The sequence below is a fragment of the Erythrolamprus reginae genome, chromosome 9 (genome assembly GCF_031021105.1).
Source record: "Erythrolamprus reginae isolate rEryReg1 chromosome 9, rEryReg1.hap1, whole genome shotgun sequence".
NCBI lineage: Eukaryota > Metazoa > Chordata > Lepidosauria > Squamata > Dipsadidae > Erythrolamprus > Erythrolamprus reginae.
Genome location: NC_091958.1, coordinates 55734200 through 55758406, shown reverse-complemented (window position 1 = coordinate 55758406; position 24207 = coordinate 55734200). Strand labels below are relative to the sequence as shown.

The window sequence follows — 24207 nt, the reverse complement described above, 5'->3', positions numbered from 1 at the left end:
TCCGAGACCGACCAGCCCAAGCCGCAACAGACACACCCACACATACATGCACTCCCTCTCTCGCGCTCACACAGACGCACTCAGACAGAAAAGAAAAAAAAATCCCCAAAAGAGAGGGACAAGAGGCAGGCACAAAGCGGGGGCACAAGGGGAGCTGCCCGGCAGAGGTTGATTTTTTTCTTCTCGTGGGCAAGTGGAGGGGGGGAGAGAGAAGGAAAGAGAGAGAAGGAAAGAAAGAGATGAGAGAGGGAGGAAGAGAGTGTGAGAGAGGAAGAAAGAGAGAGAGAAATGATAGAAAAAAGGGGAGAAAAAAAGAGAAACGAGAAAATGATTGAAGCAGAGAATGACAGGAAAGAAAGAGAAAGAGACAGAGAAGTGACTCTTGGTGATGACGTATGACGTCATCGGGTGGGAAAAACCGTGGTATAGCAAAAAAACCGTGGAGTATTTTTTAATTAATATTTTTTTGAAAAACCATGTTGTAGCGTTTCGCACTAATCGAGACCGTGCTAATCGAGGGATCACTGTATCTCAATTCCCCCATGTCTGACGACAGAGGTGGGTTTTAAGGAGCTTACGAAAGGCAAGGAGGGTGGGGACAATTCTGATCTCTGGGGGGAGCTGGTTCCAGAGGGCCGGGGCCACCATAGAGAAGGCTCTCCCCTGGGTCCTGCCAATCGACATTGTTTGGTCGATGGGACCCGGAGAAGGCCCACTCTGTGGGACCTAACTGGTCGCTGGGATTCGTGCAGCAGAAGGCGGTCCCATAGATATTCTGGTCCGGTGCCATGAAGGGCTTTATAGGTCATAACCAACACTTTGAATTGTGAGCGGAAATTGATCGGCAACCAATGCAGACTGCGGAGTGTTGGTGTAACATGGGCATATTTGGGAAAGCCCATAATTGCTCCCGCAGCTGCATTCTGCACGATCTGAAGTTTCCGAACACTTTTCAAAGGTAGCCCCATGTAGAGAGCGTTACAGTAGTCGAGCCTCGAGGTGATGAGGGCATGAGTGACTGTGAGCAGTGAGTCCCGGTCCAGATAGGGCCGCAACTGGTGCACCAGGCAAACCTGGGCAAACGTCCCCCTAGCCACAGCTGAAAGATGTTTCTCTAATGTGAGCTGTGGATCGAGGAGGACGCCCAAGTTGCGGACCCTCTCTGAGGGGGGGTCAGTGATTTCCCCCCCCAGGGTAATGGATGGACAGATGGAATTGTCCTTGGGAGGCAAGACCCACAGCCACTCCGTCTTATCAGGGTTTGAGTTGGAGTCTGTTGACACCCATCCAGGCCCCAACAGCCTCCAGGCACCGGCACATCACTTCCACCGCTTCGTTGACTGCCCACTTATCCTCAGACTGTCCCTTATATACTGACAAGGCATGGCCAATTGACCCATTGAGCTACTAAAGCCAAGAACCCCTTCTTTTCAGATATTCATGTCTAGACACTGTCCTCCTAACTCTGGCATCTGACATATCAATACCATAACTGGAGGTGCTACAGTCTCTGGTGGGTCCCCAGTCCCTAACTCCCCCTCACTCTCACTCTCAGACTGCCAAGAACACAGGCTTAGAATACCAATATGCATCCATTTCCTGGTCCTCAAAATCCGTGACCAGCTGAGCCGGACGTGGACCAATCACAACAGTGTCGTTGTTCTCATTCCTGGCATTCATACTCTACTTTTTCTACTGACAAGAGCAAAGAGCGATTCTGGGAGTTGAAGCAGTTCAGTCCAACAGTTCTGGAGAACCGGTAGTGGACGTTTTGAGTAGTTCAGAGGACCACTTGGGATCTCACCAACTGAGTTGAAGCCCACAAAAGTCGCTCAATTTGTAGAGTCCCTGGTCTGAACAAGCAATGGGTTAATTACCTGGTTGGCCAAATAAGTGAAAGGCCAGTTTTTTCCACCGACAGTGACCGCTTTTGGCTCTTCTTGGACTCCGTAGACAGTGAGTTTGTCCACTGTGATGTAGGTGGCTTCAGTGCTGGAATGCAGGACGGTGGAGACGAAGGTGTTCTGGAAGACGAAGGAGAATTACACTGGGGAGCAGCAATTTCGTTGTCTTGAATCTGTGACTTGTTTTCAACTAACTTTTGAACATAGAACACAAAATTCTTTAATGGCCAAGTGTGATTTCACTATTTATAGAAACATAGAAGACTGACGGCAGAAAAAGACCTCCTGGTCCATCTAGTCTGCCCTTACACTATTTTTTGTATTTTATCTTAGGATGGATCTATGTTTATCCCAGGCGTGTTTAAATTCAATTACTGTGGATTTATCTACCACGTCTGCTGGAAGTTTGTTCCAAGGATCTACTACTCTTTCAGTCAAATAATATTTTCTCATGTTGCTTTTGATCTTTCCCCCAACTAACTTCAGATTGTGTCCCCTTGTTCTTGTGTTCACTTTCCTATTAAAAACACTTCCCTCCTGAACCTTATTTAACCCTTTAACATATTTAAATGTTTCGATCATGTCCCCCCTTTTCCTTCTGTCCTCCAGACTCTACAGATTGAGTTCATGAAGTCTTTCCTGATACGTTTTATGCTTCAGACCTTCCACCATTCTTGTAGCCTGTCTTTGGACCCCTTCAATTTTGTCAATATCTTTTTGTAGGTGAGGTCTCCAGAACTGAACACAGTATTATTCCAAATGTGGTCTCACCAGCGCTCTATATAAGAGGATCACAATCTCCCTCTTCCTGCTTGTTATACCTCTAGCTATGCAGCCAAGCATCCTACTTGCTTTTCCTACTGCCGGACCACACTGCTCACCCATTTTGAGACTGTCAGAAATCACAACCCCTAAATCCTTCTCTTCTGAAGTTTTTGCTAACACAGAACTGCCAATGCTCAGATTGAGGATTCCTTTTCCCCGATCTATTCCTATAACTTCTCTTCTTTCTTAGATATATATTTTCTATGAGTATCTCCTCTGTAACCTTCATCATGTATTTGACTATGTGTATACCCACTAAAAACCCCATTGTGTATTGGACAAAATCAATCAATCAATAAAATCAGTAAATAAACCAAGTAGAAGAACCTGAGCTTTCTCCTCACGGCTCCCAGGTGAGACCTCCTTACCTGCGTGGCGTTGAACACCAGGTAGGAATAGTCCCCCTTTTCAAAGGTGTCCAGGCTGTCACCGTCGTCCCAAAACAGGTCTCCCCAGGCGTTGGAGGTCGGGGATAAAGCTGCAATCAGGGTCAGAGGGTTCCGGCGTCTCAGCCCAGTGCTGCCTCCGGGTTTCTAACACAGCGTTAGCAAAGAGAAGGAAGGAGGGAGAGAATGTCACTTCAGACAGGCTGAATTTAAAAGATTTTCATCTATGCGACCCTGTCTTTCCCTCTTGCGGAAGGCAAGGAGGGTACGGCCGGATTCCAGAAGGCTGGGGCCCCCACCGAGAAGGCTCTTCCCCTTGGCCCCACCATGCGACATTGTCTAATTGATGTGGGACCTGACCGGTCGCTGGGATTCATGCGGCAGAAGGCGGTCCCGCAAGTAATCTGGTCCGATGCCATGTAGGGCTTTGTAGGTCATCACCAACGCTTTGAATTGTGTCTGGAAACCAATCGGCAGCCAGTGTTGGGGAGACATGGGCCTGCCATTGTGTCATTTCTACACAGATCTACATCCAAATCTCCTACATTGTTATTTACGTATCTATTTACAATACTTTGTATGTTGTGAGTGTCCTGTTTTTTGGTCTTTTTTTCCACATTGTCTCACAGTTGGTTTTTTTTAAAAATTCAATTATAATCCAAACCTTATAATAATCATTTTTATCCTTTTTATTCTATTGTCGATTTGTCCATTTCTGCACACCTGTACAATTTTATCAATCAATACATTTTCCAACGGGGTTTAGTCATGGGCAGACCTGTTACTCCTATCTCCCGACTATCTAGTAAATATCTGCTAGAATCCCACAATCCCACGTTTTCCTTCACCCAATGTGCATCCTTGATAACTCAGGGGTCACTCTGCAAACTGCTAAACACCCACCATCTTAATGTGGCCAAAGTTGAGAAACACTGTTTGTAAGCTGTTGTGGGACATATCTCTGGGCTGAAAAGTCATTGTCATTAACAAATGGCATTAAAAACCTGAAATAAGACAGAAGTCAGACCTCTTCTAGATCCAAGTTTTGGGAATCCCACGGAGGGAGAGAGGATCAGCGTTACTCGCGTACAGCCTTGCCCTGGGAACTCTGGGCTCTCCGAGCCTGACCCAAAAATCATTGGCATTGGACGAGTATATCTCCGTGATCGCCTTCTGCCACACGAATCCCAGTGACCAGTTAGGTCCCACAGAGTTGGCCTTCTCTGGGTTCCGTCGACTAAACAATGCCGCTTGGCGGGACCCAGGGGAAGAGCCTTCTCTGTGGCGGCCCCGACCCTCTGGAACCCACTCCCCCCAAAGATCAGAGTTGCCCCCACCCTCCTCACCTTTCGTAAGCTCCTTAAAACCCACCTCTGTCGTCAGGCATGGGGGAACTGAGATTATTATTATTATTATTAGTTATTAGATTTGTATGCCGCCCCTCTCCGTAGACTCTCCTCCCCCTAGGCTTACACAAAAATTATGCATGGTATGTCTGTATGTATGATTGGTTTATTAAATTGGGGTTTTTTAATTAACTTAAATATTAGATTTGTTTATATTGTCTTATTATTGTTGTTAGCCGCCCCGAGTCTACGGAGAGGGGCAGCATACAAATCTAATAAATAGATAGATAGATAGATAGATAGATAGATAGATAGATAGATAGATAGATAGATAGATAGAAGAAAGGTAGATAGGAGAGAGAGAAAAAAGATAGATAGATAGATAGATAGATAGATAGATAGATAGATAGATAGATAGATAGATAGATAGATAAAATTGGGAGCAGCGGAGGGAGCAGCGAGAGCACCTTCTTGTCTCACCTGAGTTGGCAGGATGGTCCCCTCTCGCAGGTGGACGTTGATGTGATCCAGGGGGGCCACCATTTCCAAGCTCTCCCCGCTGCTGTTCACCGAAGACCCCTGAAGAGGACGAGGAGAAGACCTCAGGTGGGTGGGAAGCTTTTGGAGGAGGCTCAGAAATGGGCTTCTCCTGGGCTCCAGAGAGGTGGGGAGAGGGGTGGGTTGCTATCGGTACGGCAGAGGATGGCGCACCGGTAGTGAACGGTGTGCTGTGCGCGAAGGTTGTTCCGTACACCCAAGCGGGTCAAAGCATATTTTGGCTTCGTGTGGATGCACAGAGCAAAATTCCAGGAGCAAATTTCCTTCCGTTGCAGGAGCAACGGATGGAAATAAGGAGGAACTTCCTGACGGTGAGAGCGATCAGCCAGTGGAACGGCCTGCCAGCAGAGGTTGACTCAGCCTGCCTTCCTTCCTTCTTTCCCTTCTTTCTTTCTTTCCTTCCTCCCTACTGCTTGTCTTTCTTTCTTTCTTTCTTTTTTCTTTCTTTCCTTCTTTCTTTCTTTCCACCCTCCCTCCCTCCCTTCCTCAGTGATGCAGTGGTTAGAGTGCAGTACTGCAGGCTACTTCTGCTGATCACCAGCTGCCACCAGTTTGGCAGATCGAATCTCACCAGGCTCAAGGTTGACTCAGCCTTCCATCCTTCCGAGGTGGGTAAAATGAGGACCCAGATTGTTGGGGGAAAGAGGCTGACTTTGTAAACCACTTAGGGCTGGAAAGCATAAATGCTAAATCTAAATGCTAAATGTCAGGAGCTCAAGGGCCGGGATCTTACCGTGTAGTAATCGTACCAAACACCTTTGGGGAAGTAACCGATCACCGAATCTGTGCCAGGTTCCAAAACAGGCGTCACCAGCAGGACTCTGCCCCAAAGGAACTGCTTCTCCACTGCGTAGGTGGCCTCATCCTTTGGGAACCTGCCAGAAGGGAAAATCTTTTTTTCTTTCTTTCTTTCTTTCTTTCTTTCTTTCTTTCTTTCATTCATTCATTCATTCATTCATTCATTCATTCATTCATTCATTCATTCATTCATTTATTGGATTTGTATGCCACCCCTCTCCGTAGACTCGTGTGGTCATGTTAAGAAGACTGCAAAACGTCCCAGACAATACACTGTTTACTAAATACTCATGTACGTTAAGAAAAATGTATACCGTATTTTTCGGAGTATAAGACGCACCTTAGTTTTTGGGGAGGACAATAGGGAAAAGAATCTGCTTACCAGGTATTCATCTGGTCAGTGTCCTTAGTCTGGTCAGTTTCAGCACATTATTTTATCCCCTGGTTAAGGGCTTTAAAAAAACTTTACTCAGAGAGAGTAACAATGAAAGAGCTTGCAAGCCAGTAAGAGCTGGGAACATTGTTAGCACCTGGTTAGGGCTGGGAAGAAACATTGAGAGCAAGTTAGACCAATGGGGGGAAAACCCTGCAAAGACTTAGGGCTGGAAAAACATTTTTGGCAGAGAGAGACATTGGGAACATTGTTAGTGCCTGGTTAGAGCTGGAAAGAAACATTAGGAGCAAGCACAGCAATGAAAGAAACCCTACAAAGATAGGGTTGGGAAAACATTCTTGGCAGAGAGTAACAATGAAAGAGCTTGCAAGCTGGAAAGAAACTTATTTGGAGCAAGTTAGAGCAATGAAAAACCCCCGCAAAGACTTAGGGCTTGGAAAACATTCTTTGCAGAGAGTAACAATGAAAGAGCCTGCAAGGTAAGACCTAGGACAATCATTAGCACCTAGTTAGGGCTGAAAAAAGGCTACATTCGGAGTATAAGATGCACCCAAATTATCAGCCTCTTTTAGGGTGGAAAAGGGTGCGTCTTATACTCAGAAAAATATGGTAAACAAGGCTATTTTTTAAAAAAGAAAAAAAAAGATGGACCGGGTTCCTTACAAGGGGAAGAGCCTTCTCTGTGGTGGCCCCGGCCCTCTGGAACCAACTCCCCCCAGAGATTAGAATTGCCCCCACTCTCCTTGCCTTTCGTAAGCTACTTAAAACCCACCTCTGCCATCAGGCATGGGGGAATTGAGATCCTCTTTTCTCCTAGGCTTCTACAATTTATGCATGGTATGTTTGTATGTACGTATGTTTGGTTTTTTTATATTAATGGGTTTTTAATCATTTTTAGTATTAGATTACTATTGTACACTGTTTTATCGTTGCTGTTAGCCGCTCTGAATCTCCAGAGAGGGGCGGCATACCAATCAATCAACCAACCAACCAACCAACCAACCAACAAACAAACAAACAAACAAACAAACAAACAAACAAATAAATTCTTCCTTAAAGCCCTTCCCAAATTCCCTCCGAAGTCCCGTTTCTCAAAGGTTTTACAGCAACGCCGTGCGGAGCTAACCCAAGAATCCTCTCTTGGACGTAGTCAAGGACTTACTCAAAAAACAGCGGGCGGGCGACCGTCTCCCCTTGCAGGTGAGCCCGGTGGAAGAGAGAATAGAGCAGGGGCAGCAGGGTGTAACGGAGTTCTAGCGCTGCCTTCATGGCCGTCCGGGCTGCCGGGCTAAAGGCCGTGGGATCTTGAGCCTGTGGAGAGGGGAAGGGAGAGAGGGAGAGAAGGTTTCAAGTGATGTCTGGGTAGGGTGGAAGGACCAACAGTCCAGAAAGACAGCAAATCGCTATTCTTTTTTTTAATTTTAATTTTTTTTAATTAAAACATACACACATAACCACCACCACCCCCAAAAAAAATGGATATTTGGGATACTTACATCCCCATTACTATCAGAAGTTCAATCGGAAATATATAAATTTTTACTTTATTTTGTTAACACTTATGCTTGCACATTTTTATTTAAACTTCAAATAATTTTTTTTAGATTTATCTTTTTAGGCTATGCTTCCATTTAATTTCACTTCCTTTGTCAATTAAATCACTTTTCAACGCTCTCAAAAATACTATTATATTTTTTGGAGTATAAGGTGCACTGAATGTTGCTTTTTTTCGAAGTTTTTCCCCCAGCCCTAACTAGATGCTAACGATTTTCCCAGCTCTTACCTTGCAAGCTCTTTCATTGTTACTCTCTGCCAAGAATGTTTTCCAAGGCCTACATCTGCAGGGTTTTTCTTCATTGCTTTAATTACTTAGAATGTTTCTTTCCAACCCTAACCAGGTGCTAGTGATGTTCCCAACTCTTACTGGCTTGCAAGCTTTTTCATTGTTACTCTCTGCAAAGAATGTTTTCCAAGCCCTAAGTCTTTGCAGGGTTTTTCTTTCCATTGGTCTAACTTGCTCCAAATGTTTCTTTCCAGGTGCCAACAATGTTCCCAGCTCTTACTGGCTTGCAAGCTCTTTCATTGTTACTTTCAACGAAGAATGTTTTCCAAGCCCTAAGTTTTTGCAGGGTTTTTTCCATTTATTTATTTATTTATTTATTTATTTATTTATTTATTTTATTTATTAGATTTGTATGCCGCCCCTCTCCGCACTGCTCTACTTGCTCCGAATGTTTCTTTCTAGTGGCTAACAATGTTCCCAGCTCTTACTGGCTTGCAAGCTCTTTCATTGTTACTCTCTCAGAATAAAGTTTTTTTAAAGCCCAAAACCAGGGGATAAAATAATGGGCTGAAGCTGACCAGACTGAGGACGCTGGCCAGATGAATACCTGGTGTTGTGATTCTGTCTGAGGCCCCTCAGGGAACGGCTGATCCTCTGCCGGCTTCCTGCTCAGAGGGGGAGGATGAGGAACAGGAGGTTCAGGCAGACGGGGAGGAGGAATCTCAGGCTGAGGGAGAGGGAGGACAGCCAGAGTCCCCCGAGAGGGAGCTCTCCCCAGCAAGCAGCCTGGATTCCTTAGATGAAAAGGCACAAGCAATAATCGATCTCCGGCAGAGAAGAGCAACACAACGAAGGGGACAATTAGCCAGGTACTTTCAGCACTAAAGAGGCAACAGCTGGGTTTGGGTGTGGTGCTCTCTGGAAAGGCTGAAAAGGCAGACCCACCCTTCCTGGCTTGTGGAGTATTATCTTTGGGAGTCCTGGGACCTGGCTGTGATCTTTGGCGTCTTGGAATTCTGGTTTGTGACTTTGAATACTGAAACCTTGGGGGGAAAAGGTGTGGGTCTTATTCTCTACAGTGGTGGGTGTGCAGCAAGAAGTCTGCTGTATTGTCTGGCCATCAGGACTCTGCTGTGAAGTCTCATAGCCTGCCTGTTGGGAAGAACAGGTTTTTCTCTGTGTTTATTTTTCAAACTATAAAGTGCTTTTGCTTTTACCAGCGTGTCTGGCTGCTTTTTCCAGTTGGTGTAGAAGTCTGGGGGCACCCAGACAGAACACCTGGTAAACAGATTCTTTTCCCTATTTTCCTCCCAAAAACTAAGGTGTGTCTTATACTCTGGTGTGTCTTATAATCCAAAAAATTAGGTACTTACAGACAGGGGTACATTCTAACTTACCTCGCCACTGGTTCGCTTCTTCCTGCACTGAGTGGCTGCGCATGCTTTGTGCGCCATGCAGCCACGTCACATGTGTGTACAGTGCCAAAAATTTGCAAAAATATTTTTTAAAGCCAAAACAAGATGGTGGCTGAAAAATTTGCACATGCACATGTGGAAAACAACAGCAACCCCCCAATAAAAAATTAAAAATGAGCCCCCCCGTCCAGCCCTCCCCTCACTCACCTTCTCAGACTTAGTGTTGTGATTGCGCGAGAAGGGGTAGAAGGCTCCCAGCTGCATCCAGCGAACGCAGAGCTCCTCCGAGGTGGAGCTGGAGAAGCCACAGATGTCGGCCCCCACCAGCGGGACTCCGAAGAGGCTGAAGCTCAGCAGGCCTGGGGAAATTGGACAGAGGCCAAAGGAGGTCAACCTCTGGCCACAGAGGTCAGAACATAAGAACCTAAGAAGAGCCAAATCCCATCGAGTCCAGCATTCTGTGTCCCACAGTGGCCCACCAATTGTCCATGGGGACCTTGAGCAGAAAGAGAAGGGAAGACCCTCCCTTTCCTTTGACCCCCAACCAATGGGACCCAAGGGACTCCTGCCTGCCTCAAGCAACATAGAGGTGGCACATGGACATCTGTTTTAATAACCACCGATACAGTTGGCATCCATGAATCTGTCTAATCCTGCCTTGAAGCATCCATCCAAACACACACCAGATAAGAGAGGGGTGTCTAACAGTCTGTGTGTGAGACAGGAGCAGCAGATATTCAAAATTACACCTGGGAGCAGGTGAGGGGTACCTGGAATGGACCAAAACATATCCTTCCATTCGCTCCGGTTGTCCCCCAGCCAGTGGCCAGAATACCTGCCCTGGCTGGGGAAAGTGGAACGTGAAATAACGAAGGGCCTCTTCCCTCGGAGTTCAACCAGAGCCCTGCAAGGAAAACAAACACACAAACCTAGTCAGGAGGAGAAGAAGAGGAGGAGGAGGAGAGGAAAAGGAGGAGGAAGAGAAGAGGAAGAGTATAAAAAGAGGAGGTGATGGAGAGGAAGAGGAGGAGAGGAGGAAGAGGAGGAGGAGGAGAGGAAAAGGAAGAGGAGGAGGAGAGGAAAGGGAGGAGGAAGAGAAGAAGAACAAGAGTATAAAAAGAGGAGGAGGAGGTGGAGAGGAAAAGGAGGAGAGGAGGAGGAGGAGAGGGGGAAGAGGAGGAGGAGGAGAGAAAAAGGAAGAGGAGGAGGAGGAGGAGGAGGAGGAGAGGAGGAAGAGGAGGAGGAGAAGAAGAGTATAAAAAGAGGAGGAGGAGGTGGAGAGGAAAAGGAAGAGGAAGAGAAGAAGAAGAGGAAGAGAAGGAGAAGAAGAGGAAGAGGAAGAAGAGCAGGAACAGGAGGGGAGGAGAAGGTGGAGGGAGGAGGACAAAGAGAAGGAGAAAAAGGAGAAGGATAGCAAGGGGAGGAGGAAGAGGAAGAAGAGGAAGATGATGTTGTTGCACCTGCAAACATCCTATTGCTGTCACCTCCCAAAAAACGCAATTCCCGAAGGCCGAGGAGCATGGTCTACCTTGCGGTGGCCTTGGCTTCCATCAGCCCATAGAGGTTGTGGAGATTGTAATGGACGGAGCCGCTCTGCTGGGCCGAAGCGCAAATGGTCTTGGCCGACAGAGACCCTCCCAGGATCCCTGGCGGAGGCAGAGAAGGGGAGGTGAGACAGGCACGGGTGTCAATAGAGTCAATACAGAGGGAAATTGTCTCTCTTGGAGGCGAGGGGAGGCCGGGCACCCAAACCCTTGGCATGAGTGACATCAAGTTGGCCACCTTTAAGCCAATCACATGACCTTTAAGCCACCCCCAGTCAAATGATCGTCAAGCCACTCCCACCTGCTCACATGGCGGGCAAGCCCCACCCACAAAATAAGCCCCACCCACAGTGCGGTAATTAAAAAAATTGTGCCCTTCACTGACCACAATGATTTTGCCAGGAACGTCTGCACTATATTTGTCACAACGGCTGGTTAACTTCGGACTCCCACCTGGGCAGACCTAAAACTCAGAAAACGATCCCCTTAACCAGCAGAAGCTTACGTAGTGCGGAAGTTCATGAGAGGATCATTGGTGCCAGCTTTGCTGTTGCGGATTTGACAGTGTTTTCTTACCAGGCATGTAAGGTGGGTTGTCTAGATCTCCTTTGGAGCACCCTTCTGTGGAGCCATCGATAAAGTTGGATGGTTCGTTCATGTCCTAAAGCAAAGAGATCTGGATGGAGTTAGGTAGACCTGTTCAACGTCTGAATGATGAACTCAAATCTACACTTCTACACTCAGGAGCAATCTGTCAGGGATATTCTGTAGAGAATATCTTCCAGGTCACCGTTGTCCCAGTTAACTTAACAGTTATCCAGCCTACCGAAAACTTACTTCAAGGTCAAACCTGGGTGGAATTAAAATGCAATTCAATGTCTCACTAGAGCCATGTTAGTCTATGCTGGCAAAAGCAAAAGCGAAAACAAAAGCACAAGCAAAAGCAACCCAACCCAACTCAACCCAACCCAACCCAACCCACCCTAACCCAACTCAACTCAACCCAACCCAACTCAACACAAGTCAACTCAACCCAACTCAACACAAGTCAACCTAACCCAACTCAACCCAACTCAACCCCACCCAACTCAACCCAATTCAACCCAACTCAACTCAACCCAACTCAACTCAACTCAACCCACCCTAACCCAACCCAACCCAACCCAACTCAACCCACCCTAACCCAACTCAACCCAACTCAACCCAACTCAACCCAACCCAACTCAACCCACCCTAACCCAACCCAACCCAACTCAACCCAACCCAAGAGTTTGGCAACACCTTTACTAACATATATTTTACAATATATCAGTTTTTCCAAGCTCCATGGAGCTGTGAATACACAATAGTATCAGATGAAGTGAGCTGTAACTCACAAAAGCAGATGCTGATAATAAAATATGTGTTCATCAGCTCAAGAAGATTTATCTCTTTTAATAAAATGTGTTAATCGGAAAATGTGCTGCTAGACACACACACAGACACAAACGCAAACCCGGTTTCCCTTTCAAAAGGAGTTCCTGACTTGGCACTCGGAAGCCGTCAGCGTTATATCCATTTCCTATTTTTACTGACTGTCTAGTTCGGGGCCTTCCATCTCTCGCCACCCAGAGCCCAAGAGGAGATAAGAAGGAGACGTACGATCCAAAGTCCATCGAAAGGAACTTGAGCGTGAAGGTGTCTCAGGTTTTCTAGCCACCATTCATGAGTGGTTGGGTTGGAAAAGTCAGGATAAGCAGTGAAGCCGGGCCAGACCTGGGGGGTGGGTGGGAAATATTTAATTATTTGTTGTCTGTTTGTTTGTTTAGTGGACATCTAGGCCACCCTTCTCCAAGGACACAGGGCAGCTCACAACATATAAAGACAATACAACATCATAATCCAATTAATTAAAAAATAATAATCTAAAACCCCAATAATATTAAAATCAGTCACTACCAGGCATAAGTGAGACTCTTGCGGAAGGGGCAGTGTGGATCTCCGGGGGCAGTTGATTTTAGAGGGCCGGGGCCCCCACAGAGAAGGCTCTTCCCCTTGGCCCTGCCGAGCGACATTGACTAGTCAACGGGACCTGGAGAAGGCCGACTCTGGGGGACCTGACCAGACACATGCGGCAGAAAGTGGTTCCTGCCTTGATGTTCCTTATTCAATGATAACCCTGCTTGTTGACTGACAGGTGGGCGATGGGCTTTAAAGAGACCCCCTTTGAGCAGAGTATCCATTCCAACAGGAGGAGAATATATTTTACCAAAGATAATTGGAGAAGATCAATATGGATTCGTTAGAGAAAGAAAGATTCATGAACCAATTAGAAATGTTGTCAATGTGTTACACCATGCTACCACTACCAAAAGGAAATTAGGTGCAGTGATACCTCGTCTTACAAACTTTTCGAGATACAAATCCAGGGTTTAAGATGATTTGGCCTCTTCTTACAAACTATTTTCACCTTACAAACCCACCGCCACCACTGGGATGCCCCACCTCCGGACTTCCGTTGCCAGTGAAGCACCCGTTTTTGCACTGCTGGGATTCCCCTGAGGCTCCCCTCAATGGGAAACCCCACTTCCAGACTTCCGTGTTTTTGTGATGCTGCAGGGGAATCCCAGCAGTGCAAAAACGGGCGCTTCGGCTGGCAAAAGGGGTGAATTTTGGGCTTGCACGCATTAATCGCTTTTCCATTGATTCCTATGGGAAACTGTTTCATCTTACAAACTTTTCACCTTAAGAACCTCGTCCCGGAACCAATTAAGTTTCTAAGACAAGGTATCACTGTATTTTAAAATTAGATGTGTATAAAGCTTTTGACAAAGTTAACCATAATTATTTATTTCAGTTGTGTAAGGATCTAAATATGCGGTTCCTGCATTGATGCTCCTTATTCAATGATAACCCTGCTTGTTGACTGACAGGGTGGTCAATGGGCTTTAAAGAGACCCCCTTTGAGCAGAGGAGGAGATAGAGAGATACTCACCTTTCCGATTAGAGGTTTCCCTTCGGTGTTGTTGATGAAGACGCCGCGCTTCAGGCCTTCGTCGTATGGCCAGTAAGAGCCCGGAGGCTGGACGCTACTGATTCCGGGATCCTGAGAGAAAAATAACATGAGAACCAGCTGTTTTAGACAGCGGTTTCCCCAAGCTGGCCAACTTCCAGATGTTGCGGCTAGAATTCTCAGAACCGGCCCCGGCAGCTGCCAAAGCCTTCTAGTGAAAGTCTACACATCTGGTGAAGTGCAGTCAGACGGTAGGGAAAGCAAGTAGGATGCTTGGCTGCATAGCTAGAGGTATAACAAGCAGGAACAGGGAGATTGTGATCCCGCTGTATAGAGCGCTGGTGACACCCCAAATAAGGTCTGTTTTGTGGAGTTTGATGTGCTGATTCCAAAAACATGCTTCGTTTTGCTCTATCACATAAAGTGAGTGATATAGAAGCATTTTTGTTATTGCGTTATTTCTGCTATGTAGCTTACTGTTTTCTTAATGTCGCCAGTATATTTCTTATACAGTACTTTATATTAATGATGATGCTCCTTGGAAACTATGCCTGCTATAGAAAAACTATATACATTTTTGAAATCAGAACAAAAAAAGTGATTCAAAAAAATACAAGGCCAACTGTGATGATTACAAAAAATAATAATATTTATTATTAATAACAACACCTTGGCAGGAAAGAGAAATCTATCTCATATACAAATATAAACACACATACGCGCACACCACAAAAAGCATTAAGAGAAGAAAGGGTCCTACCAGAATGAGCAAGTAGTATTGTCCGTGCTTGTGAAGATCCTCCACCATCTGGGGCAGACTGGCAAACCTCTCAGGGTCCACAGCGAAGTCTCGAGAGCTGTCCATGTAATCGATGTCGTTCCATTGGGCGTCCTGCAAGCGGAACCAAAGAGAGAAGTAAAGAGAATCCAGCTGGGACAACGGGACCCAAATCTGGTACAGGACCAATCAATAATGTTCCAATATCTCAGGGGTTGCCACAAAGAAGAGGGAGTCAACCTATTCTCCAAAGCACCTGAGGGCAGAACAAGAAGCAATGGGTGGAAACTAAACAAGGAGAGAAGCAACTTAGAACTAAGGAGAAATTTCCTGACAGTCAGAACAATTAATCCATGGAACAGCTTGCCTCCAGAGGTTGTGAATGCCCCAACACTAGAGGTTTGTAAGCAGATGTTGGATAACCATCTGTCTGAAGTAGTGTAGGGTGTCCTGCCCAAGCAGGGGGCTGGACTAGAAGACCCCCAAGGTCCCTTCCAACACTGTTGTTGTTATTACTACTATTAATTTGGAGATGGCTCCTCTGAAGGACCGTTCTGTGGGCCTTGTTTGTTACGTGGTAAGTTTGAGGTCCCATCACGAGACAGAGTAGACGCAGTCACCCAGTTTTATGGGTCTACAATTGCCGTCATTGTTAAGGAATGTGTAGAGTGATCTCTGAGTTGTAAGAGATACACATATACAGAGGAAACATGGAGTTCTAGCAGATATCCACCTGGTAGCCCAGAGATAATGGTTCAAGTAATACAATCCAGATATATTAAGTGTATAAAACATTATTTAAATTGGCAAATATCATAGTCAAGAACAATCCTATTCATACACAGTTAAATCAGTCAATACATATAAAAAACTATAAGTCTTACTTGTTCAGTTTACAAATACATAAACCAGCATTTAACACATAGTTCTTACTAACAGAGTAGAAATAGAGAGTCAGAGAGATAGAGAATCACGCTTCTGGCTCCCTCTTATGGCCATATGCAGCATTACTCTTAAAGCTATAGTGTTTCAATACATTTAAGAATGCATTGTTAGTTTGTTTTATATATTGCCAAACCCAACCAGTTGTCTTGCACACCAAGACAACTAGACACAAGAACAGTTTTTTTCCGAACGCCATCACTCTGCTAAACAATTCCCTCAACACTGTCAGACTTTCTACTAAATCTGCACTTCTATTCTACTAGTTTTTCTCATCATTCCTATCACCCATTTCCTCCCAGGTTGACTGTATGACTGTAACTTGTGGCTTATATCCTAAGATTTTTATTAATATTGCTTCTTCATTGTTTATTTGACCCCTGTGACAATCATTAAGTGTCGTACCACATGATTCTTGACAAAGAATCTCTTTTTCTTTTATGTACGCTGAGAGCATCTGCACCAAGACAAATTCCTTGGGTGTCCAATCACACTTGGCCAATAAAAATTCTATTCTATTCTATTCTATTCTATTCTTATGTACATAGTACCAACAGTCACCCTAAGCAGCATCAAGGCAAGCCAAGGAGAGGGTGTTCCTCTTCCCTTCCTTTTTTTAGTAGGCTCCTGTTGATTATTATTATTGTTGTTGTTGTTATTGTTGTTTTGTTGTTATTGATGTTGTTATTGTTGTTTTGTTGTTATTGTTATTATTATATGAACGGGTCCAAAGACGGGCTACAAGAATGGTGGAAGGTCTTAAGCATAAAACGTATCAGGAAAGACTTAATGAACTCAACCTGTATAGTCTGGAGGACAGAAGGAAAAGGGGGGACATGATTGAAACATTTAAATATGTTAAAGGGTTAAATAAGGTCCAGGAGGGAAGTGTTTTTAATAGGAAAGTGAACCCAAGAACAAGGGGACACCATCTGAAGTTAGTTGGGGGAAAGATCAAAAGCAACATGAGAAAATATTATTTTACTGAAAGAGGAGTAGATGCTTGGAAGAAACTTCCAGCAGACGTGGTTGATAAATCCACAGTAACTGAATTTAAACATGCCTGGGATAAACATATATCCATCCTAAGATAAAATACAGAAAATAGTATAAGGGCAGACTAGATGGACCATGAGGTCTTTTTCTGCCGTCAGACTTCTATGTTTCTATGTTTCTATGTTTCTATGTTTCTATTATCATCATCATCATCATCATTATTATTATCGTTATTATTTGTATTTGTATGCTGCTCACAAATCTGAGGGCTCTGGAAATCCTTTTACCTGGGGCATCTGGAAATTCCGCATCGCTTTGACTGTCTCCCAAGTCTTGTTGCTTGTCTCATACCCCCAACGGCAGAGGTGGAACCCCAGTCCCCAAAAGGGGGGCATGGCTGGGAAACCTGAAATAAAAGGGGTGGATATTCAATACATCAGCGCAAGTGATTCTTGCCACTGTTCCGATAGGTAACATTAAATACACAAGACTTGTTAAGCTATTGTTTCTTAGAGATTCCTAGCAGGAAAAAATTCAAGGCGTGTATTCTATTATTGTACCTATTATCTCCTGTGTTTCTGGTTCTTGAGATACTCACCGATCACTTGCTGGTATTGCTGGACCACCAAGTTGGGATCCGGTCCTAAAAAGATGTAGAAATCTAAAATTCCCCCGGTGGTCCTCCAGGTGAGAGCAGGAGCCGGCTGAAGGGCCACCTCTGGACCACGAAGGAAGACAGAAGAAAAGAAGGGAAGGTCACATTAAACCAGCCCTTAGACTTATATACCACTTCATAGTTTATTTATTTATTTATTGGATTTGTATGCCGCCCCTCTCCACAGACTCTACAGACCTCTCTGCACAGTTTACAGAGTCAGAGGTGGATTCAGACCTGCGCCACCATGGCCCTCCCTCCCTCCCTCCCCTTCCTTCCTTCCTTCCTCCCTCCCTCCTCCCTCCCTCCCCCTCCCTCCTTCCTTCCTCCCTCCCTCCTTCCTTCCTTCCTTCCTCCCTCCCCCCTCCCTCCTTCCTTCCTTCCTTCCTTCCTTCCTCCCCCCTCCCTCCCTCCCTCCTTCCTCCCTCCCTCCCTCCCCCCTCCCTCCCTCCCTCCCTCCTTCCTTCCTTCGTTGACTCTGTAAACCGCTGAGAGAGGGCTGCAAAAGCGCTAGGATGCTGTATATAAGTCTAAATGCTATCACTATTCCTTCCCTCTCCCCTTCCTTCCTTCCTTCCTTCCTTCCATCCATCCTTCCGGGGCAAGTAAAATGAGGACCCAGATTGTTGAGGGCAAGAGTCTGATTTTGTAAACCACTTAGAGAAGGCTGTAAAAGCACTATGAAGTGGTATATAAGTCTAAACGCTATTGCTATTATATACCGCTTCCTACTGCTTTTGCAGCCCTCTCTAAGCAGTTTACAGAATCAGCCTCTTGCCCCCAACAATCTGGACCCTCATTTGACCCACCTCGGAAGGACGGAAGGCTGAGCCAACCTAGAGCTTGTGGGACTTGAACTGTACATGAAAATAAAGGAATGGCCCAACCTAGGCTCACAACAGTAGCTACATTTGTCCACCCCAAGGTATTCGGGCTCCGTATTAAACACCTCCCAAAAGGATTAAAGGAAAGACACACCCATCAAGTTGCTGTTCAGGAGAAAGACCCCGTGGGCATCTCCGCCTTTCTCCATGAGAAGATAGAACGGGTGAACGCCGTAGAGATTGTAGGACTCCTGAAAACGAGAATAGACAGGTAGAGATGTCATCTTCAATTCCACGTATTTCTTTCCACAACCGATCATCAGGGAGATTTGAAACCGAGACAGACCCGCAAAAGAACCCAGGCGAACTTTCTTGAATCGTGACGAAGTTGCACCCAGCCAAGCCCCTTGTGTTTTACAGCTGGGGATCAGAGGCCTCCAGGAAAGCTATTGACCAAGCGTGGAAGAACTCCAATTTCTTACTGCGGTTTCCTTATTTCGTTTGTTTGTTTGTTCAATTTGTACGCTGCCCAACTCCCTAAGGCAGTGATGGCAAACCTTTTTCTTCCTCGGGTGCCGAAAGAGCACGTGAGCAAGTGCCCACACCTTGGCGGGACCCAGGGGAAGAGCCTTCTATGTGGTGGCCCCGGCCCTCTGGAACCAACTCCCCCCAGAGATTAGAATAGCCCCCTATCCTCCTTGCCTTTCGTAAGCTACTTAAAACCCACCTCTGCCGTCAGGCATGGGGGGACTGAGATCCTCTTTCCCTCTAGGCCTTTACAATTCTATGCATGGGATGTCTGTATGTATGTTTGGTTTTTATATTAATGGGTTTTTAATCGTTTTTAGTATTGGATTATTATTATATGCTGTCTTATTATTGCTGTTAGCTGCCCTGAGTCTCTGGAGAGGGGCGGCATACAAATCAAATCAAATCAAATCAAATAAAAAAATAAAAAAGTAAATTCTGTCGTCAGACATGGGGGAACTGAAACATCTCCCCCTGCCTATGTAGTTCTTTGTGTATGATATGACTGTATGTATGTTTATATATATATATATATATATATATATATATATATATATATATATATATATACATATATATATATATATATATATATATGTCACATGTTTAAGCTGAATTTGAAAATATATATATTGGGGATTCTTGTTTTTTAGACTTTTTAAATGTATTATTGTTATTTTAGATTCTAAATATTAGATTTGTCTTTACATATTGTTTTTATCATTGCTGTAAGCCGCCCCGAGTCTACGGAGAGGGGTGGCATACAAATCTAATTAATAATAATAATAATAATAATAATAATAATAATAATAATAATAATAATAATACAATGCCCAGGGAGGGCGAAAACAGCTTCCTTCGCCCCACCAAGGCCCTTGGGAAGCCGGAAACGGCCTGTTTTGCAACTTCTGGTGGGCCCAGTAGGCTTGTGTTTCCCCTTCCCCAGGCTCCAAAGGCTTCCCTGGAGCCAGGGGAGGGTAAAAATGCCCTCCCCCATCCCCCTGGAGGCTCTCTGGAAGCCCAAAACGCCCTCCCAGAGCCTCTGTGCCAGCCAAAAATCAGCTGGCTGGCACACACATGCACCTTGGAGCTAAGCTAAGGCAACGGCTCATGTGCCAACAGATATGGCGCCATGTGCCACCTGTGGCACCCATGCCATAGGTTCACCATCACTGCCCTAAGGACTCTGGGCAGCTGACCACCAAAAAGAACAAACATATTATTTTTAGATACTTTTAGATACTATTAAAATATCTAAAAGAAAGAGGAACAATTTGGTTTCTTGATTGTAATGTATGTATAGCGAGTCTGCGGAGAGGGGCGGCATACAAATCCAATAAATAATAATAATAGCTGTAAGTCAATTTATTTTCTAGTAAAAAGTAAATAAATAAAAATATGAAAAGAAAAAAAATCAAGCTTTTACACTAAAAATATAAAATAAAATAAACTCAACTCAAAACTGGCTCATAAAGCCAGCCTGAACACCTACCGTCGGAGGGACGTCTCGGGCCCAGAGAGGCAGCGTGTTCCATTCCAGGTGGTGGAGGAAGTTGCTCCGATGTTCTCCCAACCCGTAAAGAAATGTAGAAGGCAGGACAGTGGAGATCTGGAGAAACTGGTCCGCGAAAAACAAGGGAGCCACTGTGGTGTTCAACCTACGAGAGGGAAATGTCCCGGTTAAGGGAAAGAGAATGTATTTTCTTTTCCTTTTTAAATTTATTTTTGTGACTTAAGAAGGGCTTTTCAGAGCAACATCAAAGGTCCTGTCAACTAAATAATGTCGTTTGACGGGACCCAGAGGAAGAGCCTTCTCTGTGGCAGCCCCGACCCTCTGGAATCAGCTCCCTCCAGAGATCAGAACTGCCCCCACCCTTCTTGCCTTTCGTAAGCTCCTTAAAACCCACCTCTGTCATCAGGCATGGAGGAACTGAGACATCTCCCCCTGCCTATGTAGTTTTCTGTGTATGATATGACTGTATGTATGTTTTTTATATATTGGGGTTTCTTGTTTTTTAGACTTTTTAAATTTATTATTGTTATTTTAGAATCTAACTATTAGATTTGGAATTATATATTGTTTTTATCATTGCTGTAAGCCGCCCCGAGTCTACGGAGAGGGGCGGCATACAAATCAAATAAATAAATAAAGGAATGAATGAATGAATGAATAAATAAATAAATTCTTACAGAACTGTCCCCGAGAGCCTTCGCTTCACGATCAGACCAAAAGGCTCCTTGCAGAACTCAACAGAGTAGAGAGGATTCTCCGCCTTCTTCATGACTTTGGGAACGTCAATTGGCACCTCGTACCGGGGATTGGTGGCATCGGTGATCTACCAAGAGCAACAGAAGTACAAATTACGCATCGCATGGAAAGGTAGCATTCCTTGTGTAGGTCAAAGATCATCATTATTATTATTATTATTATTATTATTATTATTATTATTATTATTATTATTATTTATTAGATTTGTATGCTGCCCCTCTCCGCAGAAGCGGGGCGGCTCACAACAGTGATAACAACAATACATAATGTCAAATCTAATAATTAGAATCTAAAATAACAATAATACATTTAAAAAATCTAAAAACAAGGAACCCCAATATAAAAAACATACATACAGTCATATCATGCATAAAAACTACATAGGCAGGGGGAGATGTCTCAGTTCCCCCATGCTTGACGACAGAGGTGGGTTTTAAGGAGTTGACGAAAGGCCAGGAGGGTGGGGGAAGTCCTAATCTCTGGAGGGAGTTGATTCCAGAGGGTCGGAGTCACCACAGAGAAGGCTCTTCCCCTGGGTCCCGCCAGACGACATTGTTTAGTCGACGGCACCCGGAGAAGACCAACTCTGTGGGACCTAAGCAGCCACTGGGATTTGTGCGGCAGAAGGCGGTCTCGCAGATATCCTGGTATCATCTGGTTGGGCAAGCCCAGATGTGACACAAAGCCACAAATGGATGCTCAGTTCACATCTTCTATGTTTCTATACTGTTCATTGTAACTGTACATGTAAAACTGTGCATGTACATAGCTGAAGTAGTGTAAGAGATAACATTCATTGTAAGAGAGCTGGGTGAAAAATAAAGTTGATTTCATTCGCTCCTACGTGGACTTAATTTCATGATTTACCTAGAAACATAGAAGATTGACAGCAGGAAAAGACCTCCTGGTCCACCTACTCTGCCCTTATACTATTTCAAGCATTTTATCTTAGGGAGGATCTATGTTTATCCCAGGCATGTTTAAATTCAGTTCCTGTGGATTCACCAACCACGTCTGCTGGAAGTTTGTTCCAAGCATCTACTGCTCTTTCAGTAAAATAATATTTTCTCACGTTGCTTCTGATCTTTCCCCCAACTAACTTCAGATTGTGTCCCCTTGTTCTTGGGTTCACTTTCCTATTAAAAACACTTCCCCCCTGGACTTTATTGAACCCTTTAACATATTTAAATGTTTCAATCATGTCCCCCCTTTCCCTTCTGTCCTCCAGACTCTACAGATTGAGTCCATGAAGTCTTTCCTGGTAAGTTTTATGCAGAAGACCTTCCACCATTTTTGTAGCCCGTCTTTGGACCTGTTCAATTTGATCCATATCTTTTTGTAGGAAGATGCTCTTTGTGGAAACAAAAACAACATCGCCAAAGGGGCAGCGAGAACGTTTAACAAATATCTCACCTTGATGTGCAGCCGAGAATCTGTTTCAAACTCCACCCTGAGCTGCAGCTTCTCGATGTCTTTTGGGTAATAAGTCTTTGTTTCTCTGGTTAGAAAACCCACCAGGCCCAGGTCGGTCTCATTCGTGCTCCCCAAGGTGTAGCTGGGGAAACCAGGGGGATAAAAGCACCAGGGGACCCCGTTTGTTCGGTCGAGGGGCCCCTCGCTCTCCACAAAACAGCACCCCCGACTCTCGCAGAGTTCTTGCGTCACCACCACACTTTTCTCCGGGTAGCAGTCAAAGCGACGAGTCTGTGGCACGGAGGTGCATTTGGACCAGGAGGGAACCCCGTGCTGGTCCCACCAAATCTGGCCAAGGACCCAAACGGTCACTCCGCTAAGGAAGGCAGCCATCATCAAGAGGCCCCCACCTAGCCACCAAGCCGACAACTTCTGGTGGCACAAGGGTTTCCCGTCGGCGTCTTCCTCCTCCGCCTCGCTGAGCCAAGAGACGTCCGTGCTCAGCTTCTGGTAGGACTTCATGGCGGCTTCGGCTGAGGAAGGGAAAGAAAGACAATTCAGTTTTTATCCACGGTCCCCTGGGGATCGTAATGAGAGAGAGTGAGAAGGAGTGGAGGTATTTGCACTGCGATCGTACGCGTGCTTCCTCCGATACCGGGGGCTCCAACTGAGTGAACTCCACTGATTGTAGCCATGCAATTCAGTTCAGCCATTCAGTTACTGTGGTTGGTAAATCCAGAGAGGAGAGCAAAGGAAAAGAAAGGAGAGGAGAGGAGAAGAGAGGAGGGCAGGGCCAAGCAGAGCCAAGCAAACCTCTTTCCGTCTCTCTCTCAATCAACTTGGTAGAGCAACAGCTGGGAAGGGAACGAGAGCTGCCCAGTGCAGCACTTGTAAAACACAACAGTCAACCTTCTTTAAGCCCGCTTCAAAGGAATCCTTCCTGCCCTCCAAAACAGGGCATTGCGTTCTACTCCAAACCCTTGTCAATCTTCCCTTCTGTACCTGGCCTTATCCAGCATGGACCGATTAATCTTTTTTTTCATTAAAAAAGTTTTTTATTTATGAAACATTTATTTATTTATTTATTTGTTTGTTTATTTGTTTAGATTTGTATGCTGCCCCTCTCCGTAGACTCGGGGCGGCTCACAACAGCAATAGAACAATTCATAACAAATCTAATAGATTTAAAAACATTTTTAAAAAACCATTATTAATCAAACATACTGTACATACAAACATACCATACATAAATTGTATAGGCCGGGGGGAGATATCTCAATTCCCCCATGCCTGGCGGCAAAGGTTGATTTTAAGGAGTTTATGAAAGGGAAGGAAGGTGGGGGCAGTTCTAATCTCCGGGGGGAGCTGGTTCCAGAGGGTCGGGGCTGCCACAGAGAAGGCTCTTCCCCTGGGACCCGCCAAACAACATTGTTTAGTCCACGGACCCGGAGGTTAATCTTAAATTATTGTTTTTTTCTTCTCAAAATTAGCAGAGGGTCTCCTCCCTTTCTCATGCAGGAAAACAGCATAGAGATCCCACATGAAAAAAAAAAGTATAGTATATGTAAAGGTCATTTTTAAGCTGGCCCCTGAAGATTTCAGGGTCTGCATTTAGAATGTCAGAAATATAAGGGAAGCTTGCGGTTCAAAATATTTTGCCACTGGTTTTTGTTTTCCCTTTGTATGTGCTGTATTTGTTTCCCAAAATTTTAATACTGTAACAGTTCAGCCATATGGTAAGAGTTTAAAATAAAGCAAAGAGGAAATGATACATGGAAGTAATAACACACCACTACTATGTAGCAACCAGAAATACTAGGCTGCTTGTTATTTGTATTGAATTGGAAACTGGTACAA

At 45.0% G+C, this 24207-nt stretch overlaps 1 protein-coding gene across 4 annotated transcripts in view; it reads right to left on the bottom strand.

The window, feature by feature from the left end:
* The window catches only part of LOC139172350 (lysosomal alpha-glucosidase-like), a 34289-nt gene that overhangs the window by 1844 nt on the left and 8238 nt on the right, over positions 1 to 24207 (bottom strand). For 3 of the 4 annotated variants that reach the window (XM_070761375.1, XM_070761373.1, XM_070761376.1), the window contains exons 2-19: positions 22351 to 22883; positions 20859 to 21004; positions 20161 to 20326; positions 18295 to 18391; positions 17260 to 17379; positions 16949 to 17067; positions 14706 to 14837; positions 13928 to 14038; positions 12595 to 12708; positions 11530 to 11614; positions 10938 to 11055; positions 10180 to 10313; positions 9617 to 9768; positions 7374 to 7522; positions 5753 to 5894; positions 4942 to 5040; positions 3098 to 3262; positions 1878 to 2024 (exon numbers count right to left, since the gene is read on the bottom strand). In XM_070761375.1, the coding sequence (XP_070617476.1) occupies positions 1878 to 2024; positions 3098 to 3262; positions 4942 to 5040; positions 5753 to 5894; positions 7374 to 7522; positions 9617 to 9768; positions 10180 to 10313; positions 10938 to 11055; positions 11530 to 11614; positions 12595 to 12708; positions 13928 to 14038; positions 14706 to 14837; positions 16949 to 17067; positions 17260 to 17379; positions 18295 to 18391; positions 20161 to 20326; positions 20859 to 21004; positions 22351 to 22872 (2718 nt within the window). In that variant the 5' untranslated portion in view covers positions 22873 to 22883. Of the gene's footprint in view, positions 1 to 1877; positions 2025 to 3097; positions 3263 to 4941; positions 5041 to 5752; positions 5895 to 7373; positions 7523 to 9616; positions 9769 to 10179; positions 10314 to 10937; positions 11056 to 11529; positions 11615 to 12594; positions 12709 to 13927; positions 14039 to 14705; positions 14838 to 16948; positions 17068 to 17259; positions 17380 to 18294; positions 18392 to 20160; positions 20327 to 20858; positions 21005 to 22350; positions 22884 to 23591; positions 23669 to 24207 lie in introns of those variants that run through there. The other variant, XM_070761374.1, reaches the window with a different exon arrangement.